This window comes from Pomacea canaliculata, linkage group LG1 (assembly GCF_003073045.1).
Source record: "Pomacea canaliculata isolate SZHN2017 linkage group LG1, ASM307304v1, whole genome shotgun sequence".
Classification (NCBI taxonomy): domain Eukaryota; kingdom Metazoa; phylum Mollusca; class Gastropoda; order Architaenioglossa; family Ampullariidae; genus Pomacea; species Pomacea canaliculata.
This window is the reverse complement of record NC_037590.1, coordinates 37,123,756-37,144,184: the sequence shown is the minus strand read 5'-3', so window position 1 is coordinate 37,144,184 and position 20,429 is coordinate 37,123,756. Positions and strand designations below refer to the sequence as shown.

At 43.7% G+C, this 20,429-nt stretch overlaps 1 protein-coding gene across 1 annotated transcript in view; it reads left to right on the top strand.

Annotated features, from left to right (window-relative positions):
• LOC112561221 (calcium-activated chloride channel regulator 1-like) overlaps positions 1 to 20,205 on the top strand; it is a 32,127-nt gene extending 11,922 nt beyond the window's left edge. The window contains exons 6-12 of the mRNA XM_025233565.1: positions 446 to 674; positions 2,924 to 3,033; positions 3,779 to 4,006; positions 5,562 to 5,829; positions 6,730 to 6,855; positions 10,972 to 11,190; positions 15,776 to 20,205. Of these exons, the coding sequence (XP_025089350.1) occupies positions 446 to 674; positions 2,924 to 3,033; positions 3,779 to 4,006; positions 5,562 to 5,829; positions 6,730 to 6,855; positions 10,972 to 11,190; positions 15,776 to 15,993 (1,398 nt within the window). The 3' untranslated portion in view covers positions 15,994 to 20,205. The remainder of the gene's footprint in view (positions 1 to 445; positions 675 to 2,923; positions 3,034 to 3,778; positions 4,007 to 5,561; positions 5,830 to 6,729; positions 6,856 to 10,971; positions 11,191 to 15,775) is intronic.
• The last annotated feature ends 224 nt before the right edge of the window (positions 20,206 to 20,429 follow it).

Here is a 20,429-nt window from a genome sequence, read left to right as displayed (position 1 = left end):
ATTAAAAGCACTTAGAATATCATGTTCAATTATTAAAGGTACAGTATGGTCTTCAAAGAACATTTTTTTTCTAAATGGCGAAATCCGAAAGTTAGTATTTATATCTGGTTCTAGAGGCTAAATTAGAGGCTTTAAATGTCATCTCATGCCATCTTAATACCCTGAATAATTTCGCCATTTAAAGAGCCGAGTGGTCAACAGCTTCAGCACTGCAGGCTCCACAAACGTTTTAAATGGAGGCAGTGTCGAGATTTACCGAGGGCTGCTGACAGTGTTTTAATGTCAGAATTTTTTTTGCAAACGCATATCTCGACTCTGAAGCAAGTGCATGATGGCCTGTTACTACCTGGTTGTAATATAGCCGAAACTGATAATTCTAAAACATTAACCACCCACCCACCCAGCCAGCCAGCCAGCCAAACAACAAAGTACGTTTATTTTTCAGCTTCTCCATAACACTGCACCTACGACTAGCATCCGTAATGTCTCAAGCTCCGAGCTCCCGGCTCTGTCATCTATGGGTCACGTGCTGGTGATAACGGACGGCGAGCAGACGACCGGCCCTGACGTCAGCTCCGTGAAGGGGAGGCTGGAGACTGCTGGTCTCGCGGTCAGCTTCGTCCTGCTCGGAGGTCAACCCCCCGATGACCTTCTGGCGTTAGCGCGTGATACAGGCAGGTAGTCGTTAGATACGGTCCATCTCATCATCACGCTGTTTTCAGTTTGTTTTAATGTTTGGAGTAAATGACTGGTAAATTAGAGGTATGTAAATAAACAGCACTGTCCATGGGAAATATGCTCTGACAGCTGTCAGTCACGTGAGATACATTCTGACAGACCCTGAAGTATTTAATTAAGATAACTGACCATCTTAAGTCTCGTTTTCACTACCATCAAGTGGAAAGATATACAACACGTCTATGAAAGGTTTGTTCTAATGCTTAGCAGACACCATAAAGGCAGTTTTGGCAAAGTTTTTATACAGCCCTCATCTAAAACCTTGTAAAATCTTTTTTCAAAAATCTTCGTCCATATTTGTCCTGTAAGAATGGCCATAACGGAGCTAAAAGTCACACCATAATTATTCAAAAAATATTTTCCTAAGTGCGTCAAATTTTAAATCTTTTTGCATCAGTAGTTCCTCATTCTAAAGATGAAAAAGTTTCACATCAAAGAGTTTATAGAAGATAACAGGCAAAAGAATATTTTTTACTCCTGCCAGCTAATCACACTGCTCATTGCCTGGTGTTCAGCAACCATGATGGCTGTCCTGTTGGAACTGTGATGGCACGTGTGTGGTTTGTTATTGTCTGCATATCAGAGATTTCTGTGACTGTAATCGTAATTTATATCCTGCAGTCCTATCCTGGAGATATCTAACAATAACAAAAAGTAAACTTCTGAACAAATATCAACTCAACCTAGAGAGACAAAAATCACAGGATTTAAGACAACAGGGTCCCTGACCAAGGCAATCAACATGGACATAACACGATTTCTGATAATTAACAGTAGAAAATGTTAAATTCACATAAAAGAGTAAAATGCCATGATTTCCCCAGAAACTGATCAAAAGCAACGAGTTTCACAACAACAAAGGCTGGCTTGTTGTTGTCATGCTACAGGCTGAAATATCGCCAATATGGTGGGACAAAGCCAACACAGTGCTCTCTCCTTTGTCGAAGCGGATAGCCAGCAAAGATAATGATCATGATTTTCTTTTTTTGTAAATTCTTCAGCAATCTTAGCGAAGTGGGCAGCCAGCATTCTTTTTTATATTTCCCCAGAAAATGCTAGTGTTTGCTTTCGCCCCGAGCGTGGAGATAACGGGCATTTTATACCAGCCTGTGTTTGCAATCGTGAGGCACAAAGTGCCTTGTGATGTCAACACTTATGTCGTTACTTTGAGACGTCCAGCGCCCTCGTCAGCAGACTGGAGTCTGGCTGGGAGAGGACAAGAGAGGAAATGTGTGTTTGTGTGTGTGTGTGAATAAATACATATGTTGTAATAGGAGTACATGCTTCCATGAATGTTCATATTTCGGAGAGAAAGAGACAAAAGAGATATTATATGTGTGAATACATATGTGTATGTATCTTTAAGAATACATGCGTGGACATGTGTCTATGATATATATATATGTGTGTATAAATACGGGTATGTGTGTATTGTAATAGGAGCACATGGGTGCACAGGTGTGTGTATTTAAAAGGGAGAGAAAGTATATTTGTGTAAGATATATATAGTTATGTGTTTGTGCCAGTGTGCATGCACACTGTCGGGCAAGAGATGGAGAGAATGATGACACTGGCAGAGTAAATAATCCATTTTACAAACCACTTCTTAAGGCCCACGACACGGCTGCAGCAGTCGTAGATTAATGTCAGCAGAGCCTGGTTCATTCCCAAGCTTTCAGTTTCGGAATGATCAGGTGAACGTCTGCGTTTAATCACATCTGACAGCTCAGCAAATTTCTAAATGGCGGAGCTGTCCGCGAGTTCCATTCCCAGCATGCGCAGGAGAACGTTAGAGTAAAAAATTTGTTTGTTTCCTGCTCGATTAATAGCTTCACTGCCACCTCTGCAAATCTTCTACTCCCTTCCGCTGGTCGATAATGTTTCTGAGAAAATTTCGAAGTTGATATCAGGCGTAATTGTTATCAGAAGAATGTCAATATATCCTTCGATTCAGCATGCAAATCTTGGTTCTGTCATCTTCACATCGTTAATAGTTTTTTTTTAAAGATAAATTACATCGTTCATCTGAGTGTGTTTTAATTTCAGGAAGAGAGATAAAACTAACTAAATGAGAAATTTTAAATTTGCTGATCATGAAGTGGGGGTTTGAGAGGGAGCCAGTTTGCGAATATACCCCAGTGGCAAGACAATTGTTATTAATTATCGAATGTGATTTAAATTGTAGGCGGAAGAAGTTACTATGACCTCAACGGCCCAGAATCAACCGCTGCTGTGGATGCTTTGTTCGATTTTCTGGACATCTTCAACACCGGGGCATTCCCTTCACCTGTTCAGGTATTGGGAAAAGTCTGCTGATGTATTCCCGAAACATTTTAGCAGAACGAATGTGTTTTAATAGCAGGGACTGCAGCTAGGGACTGGAAGAGTATTGCTTTCAGGGGTATATATGCTATATAGATATATCCCAGGTGTCGCACACGATGTGGGACCAATAGTCTCGGTAGCCTTGTGATTCCCGCTTTGTCGCGTAGATATTTCCCCTTTCCTTGTCTTGCTTTACGATAACCGGCCAAAGTTCAAGGCCTCTCGCACAATAAGTTTCCAATTAAAAAAATTAAGTCTTAAATAAATTTAGTTAGAACAGGTTTAATGCACAGCACAATATAGAATATTCTGAGTAAATAGTTTAAATAAAATATAAAAATAAACACCACACTTCCGGTCCAACATGCACCTGCAAAAATGGCGGCTCCCATGGAAAATCGATGGAGGAAAAACTTATCACACTCAGTGAGAGCAGAACTACTGTTTGTATTGTTTACTTGTCATCTTCAGGACTAGTATAACAAATAAATTTGATTGTGACTGAGGTGGCGAGTACGGTGGGATATGAATGCAGCAGACCCGACCTCTTCCAAAAGACGACCACTCCGATGAGACAACTCGACCACTACGGTAGACATTCTGTTACAAAAATGTGCGGTAATGAAGCGAGTACTTCATGCGTTAACATTGAATACTTTGTTTGCTGCTTTCTAGCTGTAAGTTCTAACGACATCTTGTCCTGTTGTCCATTTAGTTGTGCAGCAGAGCAAGAGAAGTTTCCTCTGAAAAAGGTTTGGAGGGAGAGGTGGCTATAGATGCCGATGTTGGGCAAACAACAGTATTCATCTTTTCTTACTCGGAGTCAGCGCCCGAAGTCTCGGTCCGTTCTCCTTCCGGTCGGTTTTACGACCGACGCTACCCTGAATACCTTCTGGACGCCAGGCTTCAGCTGATCAAGATTCAAGTTCCGTTAAAAGCCGAGGTAAGCCGTTTCAGCTTTAATGGGAATGTCTTTTAAGTGCTAATCAGCGATCAGTAATGTTAACGCAGACTCAAGAAATGTAATATTGTATTCGACAAAAATTGTTCTCATCTGCATACGTGTCGGTTCCTCCGTCTGTTTGATTCTTGCAACTTACGTAAGATAACACGAACACCCTATCATATGTTGAAGACACTGACCATCTTCACCTCATCCAACATTTTTGGACAAATAGTGGGGAGATAATGAGTTGGCATTGTACTGAGGGAAAAAATCAGTCAGTAAAGGGTTTTTTTTTTTTTTACTGTATTCATCAATTCAAATCACAGTTCCACTTCTGACTTACATGGGACAAATTATTGAATCAGACAGACTCGACTTGGCAGTCACAGCCTCTCGTGTCAACGTGGGCTGTGTTCAAATTAGGATCGACACTCTAGGGGCTTGTGCGGCTTTTGAGCGATGCTGACATAGTGATAGGGAAGCTAGGGCTGGTCAATAAGCTAGAATGGGGAAAGGATAAAATCCTCTGCAAACAAAGTTTGGGAAGAGGCGAAGCGACAGGACCGCGGCGACAATGGAGCAGGAAATGCCGCAGACGGCGATCACAGACTGCTGCAGGCCGGGTGACCGCCGAGGGCCGACGGCGGCGCGACCGCAATAATCTTCCTCGGACGCCGAGGCCGTAAAACTCCGCCGACGGCTGGCCTGCAATGAGTCCCAGACACGACACAGCCAGCGAGCCAGAGAGAAAGAGAGGGCGAACGTGAGAGAGATAGAGAAGAGATAAGAAGAATGAGAGCAGACATTTCGGAACCCAGCAAGGAGTTGTAATATTGTCCTCGTTAAAGAAGAAACCTCGCTGTGTCTTTGCAGGCGGGAAGAATTTAGTTTTTGCAATTGGTTTTGTCAATCATTCTTTTCTTTCTTACTTTCAGCGTGTAGAATCTTTGGTGTTGCCTCTTTCTTATTTGCTCGAGACGGTCTTTCGCTCTTGTGCAAGCCAAAACACATCGGCCAGGATCATAAATAAATATGTAAATTGTGACTGCTGCACACTGTAAACACTGATAAAAATGTTAAACCTGGAGGTCACCACATTAGTTTCTGCTTTACTGGTTTTACAAAATTGTAGCTTTAAACTTTGTAACTTCCGCTGGTGGTGCAGTGCATTGCAGTATCATTTAAAAGACAGAATAACAAGCTAAGACACTGTGAGTTTATACATCATGTGAAAGTAAACAGAAGATGAAATCCCCCACCACCACACACACACACACAGTGTTTGAGAAACTCATTTTTTAGGAAATCGGAAAGAAAATGAAAGCACACAGATTTGTATACCACTGCCTCATTCCGATGTCCGTTTGTGTTTCCAACCATCATGTCATGCCTGGTCAGAAAAACGACAAAAGGTGTTTATCATCGCTTGTGTTTCTTTACCGTGACTTGTAACACATTATTATGCTCGTATTGTCGTGCAGCACAATGTAACAATTATTTATGTAACAACGAGGTATTATGTAACGGCCTGAACTGTCTCGTGACCTAACAGACAGGCAGGTGGAAGTACAAGGCCATCAACACCGGCATCCGCCAGAGGATCTCGTTGCTGGTCTTGTCCAGTCCTGCGAATGCCAGCGATGTCCCGGTACAGTTGACGGGTAGTCTGATAAACAAACCTAACGTCTGGCCCACCACCATGCATATCATCGGCGAGGCTACGCAGAGAGGTCGCCCTGTCCTCGGACTGACCATGTACGCCACGGTCTTCGGACCTTTTGGGGATCCCATCAGTACACAGCTCATGGACAACGGCGCAGGTACGCGACAGGTGTGACTGTCTAATGGTTCAAGTTCTGTAACCCTGATTCTGCACTCTTAACCCACAAAGTTCATTGTTTCCGAGGACGGGTAAGGGGGAGAAATGTTCATAAAGAGCCTGTCCATGCATACCATTGGTAAATAACAACCATCTGCATAGATGATCGCCGTCTGTGGCTTGGGTGGGTGGGTTCTGATTCGTATGCATATTGTCTCGTACGCCCGCATTCCTATGCATTCATGTCTCAAATACATTCTGAAACAGCACACACACGCACCCACCACACACACACACCGTTGCTCATTTTTTTCCAATGCATGCACCAACCGATTTCCTAAGCTGGGTTTGCTACATTATCTGCCCATGCATATTCGTTGGCTCACACACGATCGCGAGGCTTCTTTAGAATACAGAATGATTTGTATTGATGGCTGAACGAAATGGGTTTCATAATAATCCTGTCAGTCTGCGAACGTTTCGGGAAGCATAAGATAGAAACACGACCTGAAACAAGAGCTGAGAAAGGTGGAAGAAAAAGAGTAAATAGAAAGGAAAGAGAGACGAACAATGACAAACGGGAGGGAAACCTGACGTACAGCCTGAACGACATGTCTTTCCTGTTGCAATGAAGCTTGTTAGTCCTGTCATGTCTCCTGCTCCAACCTTTTTTCTTACTGAAACATTTAATTTAAAAAACAAAATAGAAAACAAATTGAAGACAGATACGTGACGGAGACTGTGTGGACAGGATACTTAAGACTGCTGCTTGCCACACTAATGACCAGGGTGGGGGATGAGGGAGAAGGAAAGCGTCCTCGCGCTCGATCTTTTGAAGAGTAGCGGCAGCATTGACGTCAGTGGCGCGTGCTGATGGGTCCCAATGACGTGTCATCCTCAGGCTCAGACATCGTGGAGGACGATGGGGTGTACTCACGCTACTTCTCCAAGTTCACGGGCCCTGGCCTCTACACCGTTCGCCTGACAGCCACCGGCTTCTGTCCGGAAGGAGAGAATTCCTCTCAATGTAAGGCACTTGTGTTTCATTTCCACATACTTTTATGTTACCAAAACGGAACACGCTTTTAATTGCCTGAGTGTGTTTTAGAGACTTGAAATATGTCTGAGGACACATAGTGGTCCAACATTTGAATGTAGCAGTATATTTGTAAATGTGTGCAAATGTATATCACGTGTCCAGATTATCACAGGCATGTCAAATAGTGTGCCACTTTGTAACAAAAAAATGTTCAAAAAAATAGAATACTTTGGCTTAGAGTGTTGATTTGATTAGCTTTGTAGCTTTCATACCAGATCATGGAGTGACAGGAGAATTTATTGAGCTCAGGTAAATAGTATGCTATGCCTATATGCAGGGCCACCGAGAGCCAGCAAGGGCCCCAGCACAGACGACCTCTCCGGGCCCCTTGTATTGTAATCGTAAATTATTTTCCCAGAAAGGAGCAGTTTCATAAAATCTAGACAAACTAAGTTAACATTTGTGTCATGACACATCTATAAACTTTCCCTCCTCCTCCCTTCTTCACCATGAAACAAATATACATTACACAAAACTCCTAAAAATGACATTCAGATATAAGCATGTGATTATTCGAAAAACAAAAACAAAACTGTATACAGCAGCATATGTGACAGTTTCCTTGAGTACATCTAGCGCACGATAAGAACGATTCCCAGGAGGCTGCTGGGGACGGATGGCGGGTAGAGGTTATCTCCTTACCCTTTGCTGCTTGGGTGAAGAGCAAAGGAAGGCGGGAGACTGGAAAGAAAGATACTGACCGGTCGATGTGTTATTGCATGGCGATGTATCGGTGGACGGTGTTTGTCTGATCGTCCCTCTTAAGGTGTCACCTTCTTTGGTTGCGGTTGTCGGTCCTACCACCCCTTCCCGGTGGCATTAGCCTACCCCTTACCATTTACCTCCTACCCGCTCATCCACCCACCGTGGGGACAATACAGGCACTAATATAGTACCAATAATATGGTATGTCTATATACTGTGTAGACTAGGAGTGGGCAAAGTTTTCTTTTTGCAGGCCGGTCTCAAAGTTCTAAGCTATGCGGTGGGACGGTAAAATAACAAAAATCCAGGTCAGGCGAATAAACAACAAACCTAGTGATAATAGAATCGACAAGTGAGTACATAATGGCCTTCACTTGCCGAATTTATAATGTAAAGTGAATCTGTTTGAAATCGCTCACAATAAAACTTTAAAGCCAACCCTTCCTTTGAAGGCAACCGCCCGATGCTCTCTAACGACTCCATCAGACATGTCAGCCGTGTTATTTGTTATCTTTGTATCTTATTTGTGTTAGAATGTCATGGACTGGCGATTTCTCTGTTGTATTTGATAAAATAAATTTCAATCAAATTAACCAAGTGCATTTCACATTTTGAAAAACGAGCCGGTCCAAAGAGATCCACAGGCCGTACTTTGCCCACTCCTGGTGAAGACTAATGTACTTGTTTGTTTGATGATGGAGACACTGAAAGAGAAAGTTTCACTGTGTTGATAAGTAACTACGTCCTCTCGGTTCACAGAGTAACCACATCAGTAACATACCTACTTCTTCACGGTCAATTCCGATTTGCTGGCGGGTCCCCCAAGTGGCACATAAATCCAGAAATCTCAGTGCACCAACGTTCTTCTAGTTGTTCATGCGCCATAAATCCTCGGCGTCCAGCGGCCTTGCGACTCCAAGCACGTCCAGCGAGAATATGATGCCGCTGACTGTGCTTCCCATCCAAGGCCCGCCTACCTTTGGCCCGGAAATGGTAGACTATACAGGCTTGGAACTCAACATCTGCATGTTCAATGCTTGGGTGTTCCTTCCTCAGACCTTTATGAAAAAGACAAAGAAAACGACAAGAAGAACAAGGAAAAAAATCCACTGACCAAGGCCGGGCCCCCTTCACAGCCGCGGGCCCCGGTATTGCAGACCCCTTGTCCCTCGAAATAAATAGAACTTTTTTCGAACCAAACACGATTACTGCTCTAAAGTAAAATAACTTGTTTTGTAATATATATATACCAAGATGGAGGATTTCAAACAAAAACGGAGAAGTCTAACTATGTGACCTACACTTTTGGGGCATTACTCTTCTCTATCATATTTACCTTTAAAAAAGTACTTTTTAAGGAAGTGGGAAAGTCTTTTACAATACAATAGATTATTTCCAAGGAAGAGCAATCTTTTCGGTTTCCCGCATTCTTTGAATTCCTTGGCGGAAAATGTTCGTCTGAGTAGCGGACTTCTCTCTCTGGAGATACGTGGAAGGAAAGCAAAAGCCAAAGGTCAGACAATTTGATTGAGCGTGTTGGGTGTGCGGCTGGTAAAGACTTGGATGTTAGAGAGGGTGGGGGTCGACCCCTTCTTGTCAGATCGATGGCAGCGGATTTACGGCTTGCTGGCTCCCAGCTCTTCTGCAGGACCCTTTATTCTTGTCGGTGTCAAGCTTGGAGAGGTGGAGTCCAAGGCAGAGCTGCTGCTGACCTCAACGATGACCTCGCTCGCGACCTGCTTTATGCTCATTTTCCTGAAATGAATTACTTGACGATTAACTAAAAAGCCAACCTTCTGCTGGAATTTGAAAGTGCGGTTAATTGGATGTATCATGCTTATTGGTTATTACTACCGCTGCAATTTCAGTTCCTCTTTTCTTCTTCCTCCTTTCAAGCACATTATTCAATCCGTCACTCTTCCAGATCTTGTTCTCCGCCATTTATCTAGCCTTCTTTGTCATTGCCTTGTGTATTTCTCCATCCGTCTCACTCTTCTATTGTTCCTTGTCGCATTTCCCGACTGCCTTCACATCCACCATTCTTCAGTTTCTTATAGATTTCTCTCCTCACTCCTTCATTTTGTCTCTCTCTTTTTTACTCTTTTCTTCTCAATTTGTTTCTCTTATACAGCACGAACGTGTTGTAAGGTTGATCCTCAACATTTAATTTCCAGAGTCGAGCTGCGCTCATTTCAGTGCTTTTAGTTGATTGCACGAGGAAGGAGAACCCTCAAGCAAGTTATTGTGCTCAACTGCTACACCAGGCTTCCCTTGTTATTAGCCGCCTCCCGCGGTGAACTTGTTTTCAATAGAACGTCCAACGTCTCGCTGTGTGGAGGGTGTTTTCACCCTCTTGCCAATGCCGCACGTGCATTATGGTCGAATATGTTCGAACATCACGCATGATCACTTCCTGGTATACGTACAACAGTTTTTTTTCTTCTTTACAATAGGACGACCTTTTGCTAGACAAGTTATTTTCAGTCGATGCCACCATGTCTGCAACTGTGAGCCCACGCGTGCGGATAAATAATGTAAACATGCACGTGGAGCTGCTGTGGTGTGCTCGGTCGTGTGAGAACATGACATGAAAGAAATCGTTGTACACAAAATATCAGACCGAAGTTTTTACTGAACTGTTTAAAAACTCCGATTTAATTGCTCTGTTTTTTGGGAAAAAAAAAAAAAAAAAAAAAAGGATACACTTTCGATCGCACATTTTTTGAATAAGTTGTTGAACCGAAGTGAATATTCCTAAGAGCCATTTTCATGTCGATGCTGAGCCACTTTACTACGATCAATGCTGGCGAGGGGTTTCCTGTGAGACAAAGTGAGTTGGTGAGGTTCTGAGGGAGGCGTGACACTTCCCCATAATGAGGCTTTCCAATACAGCACTAAAACAGGAAGCAACGAAGCAGAAGGGTATCCTTAAGCAGGCTATTTCCATACAGAATACTTCTGTAAAAAATAAAAAAAAATTCTGCCACTCTGAGGTAATGAAAAAAATAAAACGACAGCAAGAGCAAAACTAGTGCAAGCTACAGTTAAAAAAGAAACTACTACAAGTTCAAAAGATTCAGTTTGATTACTTTCAACGAAAATAAAACTTTTGCTTTTTTTCGCAAGAGAAAAGTCAAACGGTTTTTATTTCTCTTTCATGGTTTCTCAACAAAAACAGTTATAGCTCTACCCTTTCAAATAGATTTAAGACCTGGGATAATTGATTAATGTTTATAAAAATAGTTTTATTACTAAGTTTGTAAAAAGAAAACCATTATGTTTTCAGAAGACACGTGAATCCTTTTAAGTTTCTCAGTGTAAACTTGTGTGTGTGTGTAGGCACACCCGATCCACAGTACGGAAATGTGGAACGCACGGCTTCAGCTGGTTACATCTTCATCACTATGAACACCAGCGCCCACCAATCCAGCAGCGGAAGTGACGACACAGAGGCACCCGTGCGCATCTCCGACCTGCGAGTGGTGAAGACATCCAGCAAGAACCGCACCGTCGTGCTCAGCTGGCGGGCGTCTGGAGATGACACAGACCAAGAAACAGGTCTGCTGGGCACACCTTTCTTCCTTCTTTCATTTGTTTCTCCATCCTTCTTTAGTCGTTTTTTCCTTTCTTGCTTTGGTTCTTCTTCCTTCCCTTTTTGTTCGTTCATTCCTTCTTTTTATCGTTCCGTTCTTCATTGTTCCTTCCTATCTCCGTTTTTGTGTGGGGTGGGCGGAACCGAGGGACCAGAACAGAAGGAAGATGAGGTGAGGAGAGGCTGGAAGAAAATAGAGCAGAGGAGAGGCTGTTGTTGTAGGAGGGGGAAGGGTTAGAGAAAACACAACTACATTTATAAGTATAGAAATCTACAGAAAAGCAAAGAACAAACACATGTTACTGACCAGCCCTCCCCAATAAATGTTTTCCAATCTCATCTTTCATCTTCACTAGATTCCTAGCGATGATTCTCTTTGCAGTGCAGGTGGTGAAGAGGGTGGAGGAGGTATGAGAGGAGGATGTGTGAGCGTTTCGTCTACCTACCCTGTTCTTTCAGACTTTTCCCCCATACATCTCGTGAACTTTCTGACCTGAGATTTTTTACTTTTCTCGTCAGACTTTCCCTGGTTTTCGCTTGTTTACTTATGGCTAATATATTTTTGTTCAAAGTCTGTAAGGAGAAATTTTACTTATCATTTTACGTACCTTTTGACTAAATTCGATGTATGCTTCAGTGGGTAACCAGTGAAGTGTGATATCAACAGCCAGCTACCAGACGGCAGGAGGACGTCACGGTACTGTCAACGACTTCAATAGACTGAGGCTGACTAGACTTCAGCCTTACAAATGTTTTCCTCTCAGTTCCTTTCGGTACCTTGCGGTCTTTAACCTCCATTTAGTACGCTGAAGTCAGAGCTGAGCTCTTGACGACGATCCCGCAAGATCCCGAAGCACTCTCATCCGGGTTCTTTCAACGTTGCAGCCTCTGCCAGGGCACGCGGTCTATGGATGGCGCTTCGACCATGCGCTCCCACTTTACGAATTGACTGCCCTGGTTTCGAGTTTCGCTGGTTCCCCCGTCTGCAATGGATCGACCTTTTGTTCAAGTCAGTAAGCACGGACCTCCGTGGACCTCGGAAAGAGCGGAGCGAGCGAGAAATTCGTAATTCTGTAGTCTGAGTGTTCAGATTTATTGCCTTTCTATGCCCCTGTGGATTAGTTCTTGTGTCTGGAAGCACTGGAAGACCAGAAGAAAATACAGTTAAGGAGACCAAAAAAAAAAAAAACCAAAACAAAACAAAACTTTACATGTCGTCGTGTAGTCTAAAGTATGAAATCGTTCTGTTTCACTTAAATATTTTTTCTGATTCTTGTTGTGAACGCCAGTGTCTACATCACCGGAGGTCAAAGACCTCTACGGTTATAATTAACATGATGAAACCACATGATCGAGATTTTATTCGGGGCGCTGGGTAGATTACAACGAATTTATCTTCCACTTATTTAATGCTTTCTTCAGTTTACTTATTATACTTTCTGAGCTTTCTGTCTCACCTTGTAGCGTGGGATGAAGGGTTTGTATACACTGATATAACATTATGTAACACTTTAATAATTCATCCATAAATAGGATTAAATTTCAGAAAGTGTTTATAGTCTTACAGATAAAACCTTCACATTTTTGGAATTCAGGGACTAAACACACACACACACACACACAAAATACGAAATACCTGTTGCATGTATGACTGCGAAGTATTGTAAGGAGGTTAATAGGTCAGATGTGTATGTTTGGGTGTGACGAATTCATTTGTGTCAGTGGTGCTAAGCTAAACTGTATGCTATGCATTTTATTCTATCCAGATAGCAGTGTGGACAGGTTTTATTTTTACCCCTTTGTAAAGAGGTTCCTTGTCCTTCTTCTTTCTTCTTCTTGTTTTCATTATTATTAAAAATGAACTCTTTCTGTAATTGGACTGGATGATCATTTCCTCTTTCACCACTCATGTTTTTTTCTTGCACTACAATTCCCAAGTCCGTCCTGGCTCTGCAGTCGTAAAAAATGCAGGAGCCAACAGAAATAAATGTGCTAGTGGAGATCAAAGATGTATTTATTTATTTAATTTTTTTTTTTTTTTTTGGTCTGTTGCATGTCCCCCCCACTACCATAAAAAATAAGGGTGTTAAGCTAGCGTAAAACACTGCATCGTTCGATAAAGGATGCCATTTCAAGTCCGGCTTAGGCGCAGGCACTGTCTCAAGGGATGAGGGGCGAGAGTCTGCGGAGAGAAGGGGAGGGTCAGCTTACGGGGGCCGAGAGCCACACTCCGCATTAGCGTCAAGCAGCGACCTCTCGCGGGCCCTTGCACCAGGGGCTCGTTAGCGGTGTAATCAATAACGCATTCTTCTTTCTTTGTCAATCAATGTCGTCGCACCGATGTGAGCAGTGCTCGTGCAGGTATTACCACGCTGCCACCGCGGGTACGAGAGCGGGCAGTTTCTTCCGGTTATGGATTTCCGGAGTATCTGGAAGCGAAGGACCGCAGTGAGACTGTGGGTAACGAGGAAAGGAACTGGTCGCCAGAGAAAGAACGATCAAAGATGAAATCAGGATGCCCAGGAAAGAAGTGATCTTACTGCAGTACCTGGTTGAATTTCACCTGTCGTCGGCATGATTGGCGTTGTTGTAGCCAGTGTGTTGTCGTCGTTGTAACTACCATTGCTTCTGTCTCGTTAAAGTCGTCCTCACTAGAGTTTACTCATGGAAGAAGTAAGGGAGGGATTTGGGATCACAGACTGTAATTCTGGTCCACCAAGCTAAAGTTTACTTCTTAACCGGAAAAATACGGACGAACCTTTGACTACGCTTGAGAGAACCTTTACATGACGGTTGTATAAAAACTTTGCCACATTTATCAAGCGACGCTGTTGCGGGTCTGAAAAGGTATTTATATGGGTCAAATATGATGTTGACAGGCCAAGATGCTGTACTTGGATAAAATATTTTCACAGTTCTAACTCATTAGAGTAATCTCGCATTGATCGCGTCGGTGACTGTGAGCTACTTTTGTGAAGTTCTTCAGAAACATTATCCTTGTCCTCCACTGAGAACTTTCCCGAGCTTAGTGGCGGTCTAGACACAGTCACCACGTGACAAGATGCGCCGAGAGATTGCTTTAAAACCATCCGCTCTCTTACTCCCTCTTGGGGCCATAGCCATGGACGCAAACCGAGGGAGTTCAAGGCTGTTACGACCTGCGAGTTGTGCGCCTGTTTGTGTTCATACTTATGTTATAATACATGCTCGTGCTTGATATCTACCTCCGATATATCTAAACGATATTGAACGATACTGTAGTGAGCTGTAGTGAGTCTCGTATTGTCTCGTGTATAAATGGGGTCTCGTGTCTGAGGTCTTGTGTGCGTCATTGGTTTTATGTCATTAGTGTTACGTCATTTGTTCTACGCCATTTGTTCCACGTCATTTGTTCTACGTCATTTGTTCCACGTCACTTGGAGCAGAAAAAGACGTCATATGTAAGGGAAAAGCAGTTGCTCTAAATATTTGCCGAAGACTTTGTCCGCCATCTTCTTCATAACCCTCTCAGTGACATTCCTCTGAACTTGTGCCTCTTCTATTCGATTCACCTACAAATCTCTTCCTCCTCATCGTCATCTGCTGGGCTCGTCGAGCGTTGTGTGTGTTATACGTCGTGCGTATGAAAAGTAAGTGTAAGTTCGTCTTATTACACATAGCTTGTTGTGAAGATGATCTTTCTCAATTCAAAGACTAGGCTTCGTTTAGAGACACGACATGCATGTCCAGTCATCCTGCTCAGCTCAACAGTTGTGAGTCATGAGTCAAGTTGTGAGAACGGATAGCACTCATGCCAGTTCGTAGTTTGCCATGGGCAGTGGCGAACCTAAAGACTGAGCAACGTGTAGAGGTAAAAACACCATTTTCTTGACCAGAAGCTGCATGCAAAAACAGTTTTTCCTGAGAGAAGATGCCCGTATTTACATCTAGAATTTGATCAGCATGGGATGGATGGCTCCCCATGGCGTCGTGTTTGTGAGCAGTGTTGGAGAATGAGTGCAGGCTTGTTGACACACGGAGCTCGTCTTCCAGCGCTGTGGGCAGGGGTTGCTAAACGATCGTTCCGGACACTGAAGGGTCAAGAAACACGAGCTGCAAACCAACAGAGGGAAGGCCTTCTGTAACCGTCTTTGAGGGTTATGCATCTTAATTAGATTGCAATGGCCAGCGGCGAGCCATTTTTCCAAATAGACTTTATAAAAAATATTTTATCCGGTCCATCCCATTTGTTGTTCTAACCAAAAAAAAAAAAAAAAATGGAGAGAGAGAGAGAAGTATGTATCTGAGAACGTAAGATTTTTTTTTAAATGTTCAAATCTGAATTTATGGTTTTGCCAATGTAAGCAGCGTCCAGTTCTAATTTTTGTGAAGTCATCATTATACAGAGAATATATTCTAGAGACCTTAACTAGAGCTGAAGTTTCTAATCAGATCACGTCAAGAACCGTAAAAGAATAACCGCGAGATAATCAAATGTGGCGTCTGAGCTTCGAGGGAGTGCAGACGACGTTGTGACTTCATTTCCTTTTTCATTTCTTTCTGTCTCGACAGCGTCTGAGTACGAGGTGCTGTTTGCGCCGACGATTGCTGACCTGCTGACCCTCTCCAGCCGCGTGCTGGCCGTGACCAAGGCGGAGGTTGTCCACGGCAACCTGAAGGCGCCGCAGTCGTTCGGCAACCGCGAGTACCTGAGCGTGCGCATACCCGCCTCGCTGGATCAACGTCAGCCTCGTCTTCACTGTCGTCGCCATCGACGAAGCAGGAAATAAGGGAGAGCACTCCAACTACGTGACCGTAGGGCTGGGCACCGTGCCGGACCTGACGGACCACAAGTACTGGAGGGAAGGACAGTTTCAAGATGCTGTCAATCTCGCTCCGCCCAAGAAACAAAGGGTCGTCATCGCCGGGGTATTGGGAACCTTCTCTGGTCTTCTGCTTATTGTCGTTCTCTCTTCGGGTGCGATGACGTACGTATGCAGAAGAAAATCTTGTCAGCCGCCAGAAGCAGATGAAGGCAGCAAGATGGAGAGGCATACAAATGGAAAGAGCAGTAACTACGTTTTGCAGAAATCGACTCACCACAACGGGATGTTTCGTCACGACGTTTGACATCGTTGTCAAGACTATCAGGGTGTCCTCTCCCAGACTTACAGATCAGAAACACACAAAATGAGATTTCACAAATGTACATTTCGATTTCATCAGCTCACTTTTCTGAGTTAAGTACTTGACAGAGAGACAATTTTATTTGCCACCGGATGATTCGGCGTCCATCATCATCACCACCGGTTCCTTAGCTGTGTGATTGACCGGGGAGGGGATGGAGGAAAGTCTGATATTATCTTCAACACTCTCCGTCTCTATCGGTTCTCCTCCATTCTCCGCATGGTGCGATGAATGGCAGGCTAATCAACTCTTGGAGGTCGTCTTCCCATTGCTGTCTTTGTCTGCCTCGTCTTCTTTTATCTCCCTATACTCTTCCATCAGGATCGTCTTTGCAAGTCCCTTATGATCTTGAGGTGTGCCCGCACCACTTCAGCTCGCGTCTTTTGACTATGAGCAGCAGGTCTTCGTGGGTCCTAAGAATTTGCCTGATTCTCTTTTGTATTTTCTTACATCTCTGTCGTGAGGCAGACTTTGTGGGCGACGGGAAGGAAAGGTTCATCATATATCATCTCATGTCCATGGCCTGCGTTCTGTTTGCCCAGTCAAGGTCATAGTTTCACATGTGTGAAGCAAGATGAAGATGACCTGGACTCTAATGCAGAGTACGCCATTTTATAACCCTTTCAATTGACTGATTGATGTTCGTCATCCATCTAGAGGCTGGAGGTATAATCCTGATAGAGTGTCGGGAAATGTAGTGTCATACAGGCTTCAATGTAGGAGGAGCTGAACCCTTGCATCTGAGCGGCAGACTATTTTTGGCCTCTCACCGTTACGTCCTTTGATCTCATGTTTAGTCATGTGAATCCATGGATTCCACTGACATTTTCTAGCTTATCAACACGGTCAGAAAGTCTTCGTTTTTTTTTTTAACACAAATAACTCATCTATGTCGATAATTGGGTTGCCTTCACTGCTGACTGAACCCTAGGGTTCTTCTGCCATGACTCTTTCGTGGAAGACATTCAGCAGAAGCTCATTTTCATTTAGTCCAGATGGAATTTTTTTCTCCCGAAGATGTTGAACAGTGTTGGGAGAATATACAACCTTGTCAGATTCGAGGTATTGCTATAAAGCAGTCTCCTACCCTTCAGAAGTACTCTTATGTGTAGGTCCTCTTTGTTAACATACACACACAATAGATACATTCGAGGAATGTAGGAATAGCAATTAGTGCTTTAGCAGCAGCCGTAGTGGCGACACGACAATCACCAGCAACATCAGTATATATCAGTACATGACAGTTATTTTGCTCAGCATGCAGAGGACAAGAAAATAGTAGGCGTGACATCAAACGTGTCCACCGTTGCCTTACCTATTGCACTTCTTGCACCTTACCTACACAAGCTGAAATAATGTCAACTGAGATGGAAAGTGCTCCTCCTGGTCTTTTTAACAACAGCAAAAAACAATAAGAAAAACGTCAGCTACGGCTTGTTTAACAAGAAATCATCCGGTGGCAAGATCACGGTTTGTTAACGAGAAAGTGTCAAAGGCGCAGTTTGTTCATGAGAAATAAGAAGCGTGAAAGATCACGGCTTGTTCAGAAGAAAACAGTTAATGTCAAGGTTGCTGCTTGTTAGCAAGAAAGCTGCTGTGTCGTGGCCCCAGCAGACTCCGCGGCGAGCTTTCAAGCGTAACGCTGACGCCATCTTTGATCTTTTTGTGTGCAAGTTGACGAGGAACCTCGGCGATGACTTGTCCCGTGGTGCGCAAGCGTCAGCGGCAGATAACTCACGCTTCGGTGCTCTCCGATGTTGGCTCGTTTGAAGCTTTTGCTAAATGTTGGAGAGTTGGAAGGAAGGAGGTGTCTCCGGAAACTCTGCGAGAAGCGGGAGAAATTGATTTCTTTTTCTTTTCAGTTTTGCTGAATTATATGACCCACAAGCAAAACAAAATATCGTATTCACGAGAGAAAACAAAAGCATAAGAAAACGTTTAAAGGAAACGTTACATGGCAGATCGTGCTGGCGACAGCAGTAACGTCAGGCTACAAAAGTGAGGCCAGTTGATGGCGTCACCAAAGCTTTTGCCGGGCACGGGGCATCTCGACCCAGCGCGCTTGATGAGAAATGGTTTGGGGCATTAGTATGCATATCGTGAAACTCTATTGGCGGTTGCCGCATGTTGGGCCATAAAACTTAAACATCCCTCTCGTCCAGACGAGAATCATGCTCGCTCCATGCCTTATTTTCTGTCGCCCACAGGCAGGAGGAAAAAAAAGGAAAAAAAAAACCCACTGGCCTTACTCCGTTCCATAAAGCTTTAATGCCAAACATGGCTGGGATTACGATGACACAAACGAAGCTGATATCGTTGTGCCCACGATGGTTCCTCGCCCCCCTTCACTCCTCCAGGCAAACCAACCCCCTCCCCACTCGCACGGTGTCTGAAAATGCAGGCACGTCTGCATGCGCGTGGGCATGGCAACGACAGAGCAAGGGAGTGCCCGCGAGGGACAGCTGGTGGATTTGCAGCACTTAATACTGGTTGACAAGCCTGAGCGGCTGGAGTAGCCACTGTTCGAATAACGCCGTGTGGAGCCCACGTTCATTGTTATCCGCGCTTCTCCACACTTTAATGCACTGCTTATGTTACCTGAAGTGAAATTTAACTGTGATGCTGCCAAATTGACAGGAAATAGCTTCTGTCATTGTCTAATCGCTATCAAATAGTAATTTATACAGTTTTTACATGTGTGTGTGTGTGTGTGTGTGTATGTCTGTTTTCTGGTTCATTTATGTCGTGGTTGTTGGTGACTGTGGTGAATAGGAGATTTGTTTATAAGCATACTTGAGATCTTTCATTTTAATACAATTTGACAATCCAGGTGTTGGATATGTGGGTGAATCAATTGTGGCCAGAATGATCAATGACTATTAATTTAAGAGGACTGTTTAAATAAAACCGCAAATGTATTTTTTTCTGGCACCCGCTGGAGTCTTCTTGCCAATGATTGTTCAAAATCCATTTTGACATACTTTTATTTTGTTCTTTATGAATTGTTGCCAGTCCTTTTATATTCTTCGCACCTAACGAGTTTCAAGTAGCGGCGAACTTCGATGTCACCTGCCGCAGTAAAACTTTGCGCTTATGTCGGCACGACGTTCTTGACCTCGCTCTTCATCATGGGGCGTCCTTAGGAACAGCCGCGTAATCTGAAGAGTTAGAACATTTCTAAATGCCGCCTGTTTGCTGACATTTTCTGCCAAGCAGCATTTAGTTCAAGTGTTGAATTAAAGCTCACAGCCATCGGCTTGGACCTACTCAGAGCACGCAGTGAAGATGTGCAAGCATGTGAGCAATACGTGTACGCAACTTTTTGATGTTGAAAAACTGCGACAACGAGACCGCACACGTTGTTGCAGAACTCCTTCTCGAAAGTGCTACAGGCCAAGAAACGCAGTTTCATTAAGATGCTATTTCAGGCAAAAACAAATTTTATAATAATACCCAGGACGTTGCTGCAGGCCAAGAAATACAGGGACATCCCATCAGTACTACAGCAGGCGTGACGACGCTACTGCCGAGCCTCCTCGACAGCTACAGACCAAAAATTACAGTGTCGGATGGAATCTGTGACAAAAAAGACGAAGGGTATCATTTCCTACCAAAAAAAAAAAGCAAAAACTATCTTGTAACATAAAACCTGTGTGTGTGCATGAGTGCGTGCGTGTGAGAGAGAGCTAGTGGGTGTGTGCGAGAGAAAAATATAGAAAGGGACTATAAATGTCACTACAAAGAAAATATCGCTTTGATTTTCTCTGTTGACATAAATATTCCTTCGTTGTTAATAAAGAATGCTGAATTCTGTCCACAGGTTTAAATAGTCTTGAGCACAGTGGTAATATGGGCGTGAAAGTTGACAATGACTCTCTGGACTTTACGTTTGAAGGAATGGGAATATGGGGACAATATGTGAGCTGGCCTCATTCTAGGAGCGGTCTGCCATTACGCTTGGGGCCAGCAGACCTCAGAGTTCTGCCAAAGACTAGATTATTACCCAGCGGAAGTTGGGGGCGAATCGTCAGGCTCCAGT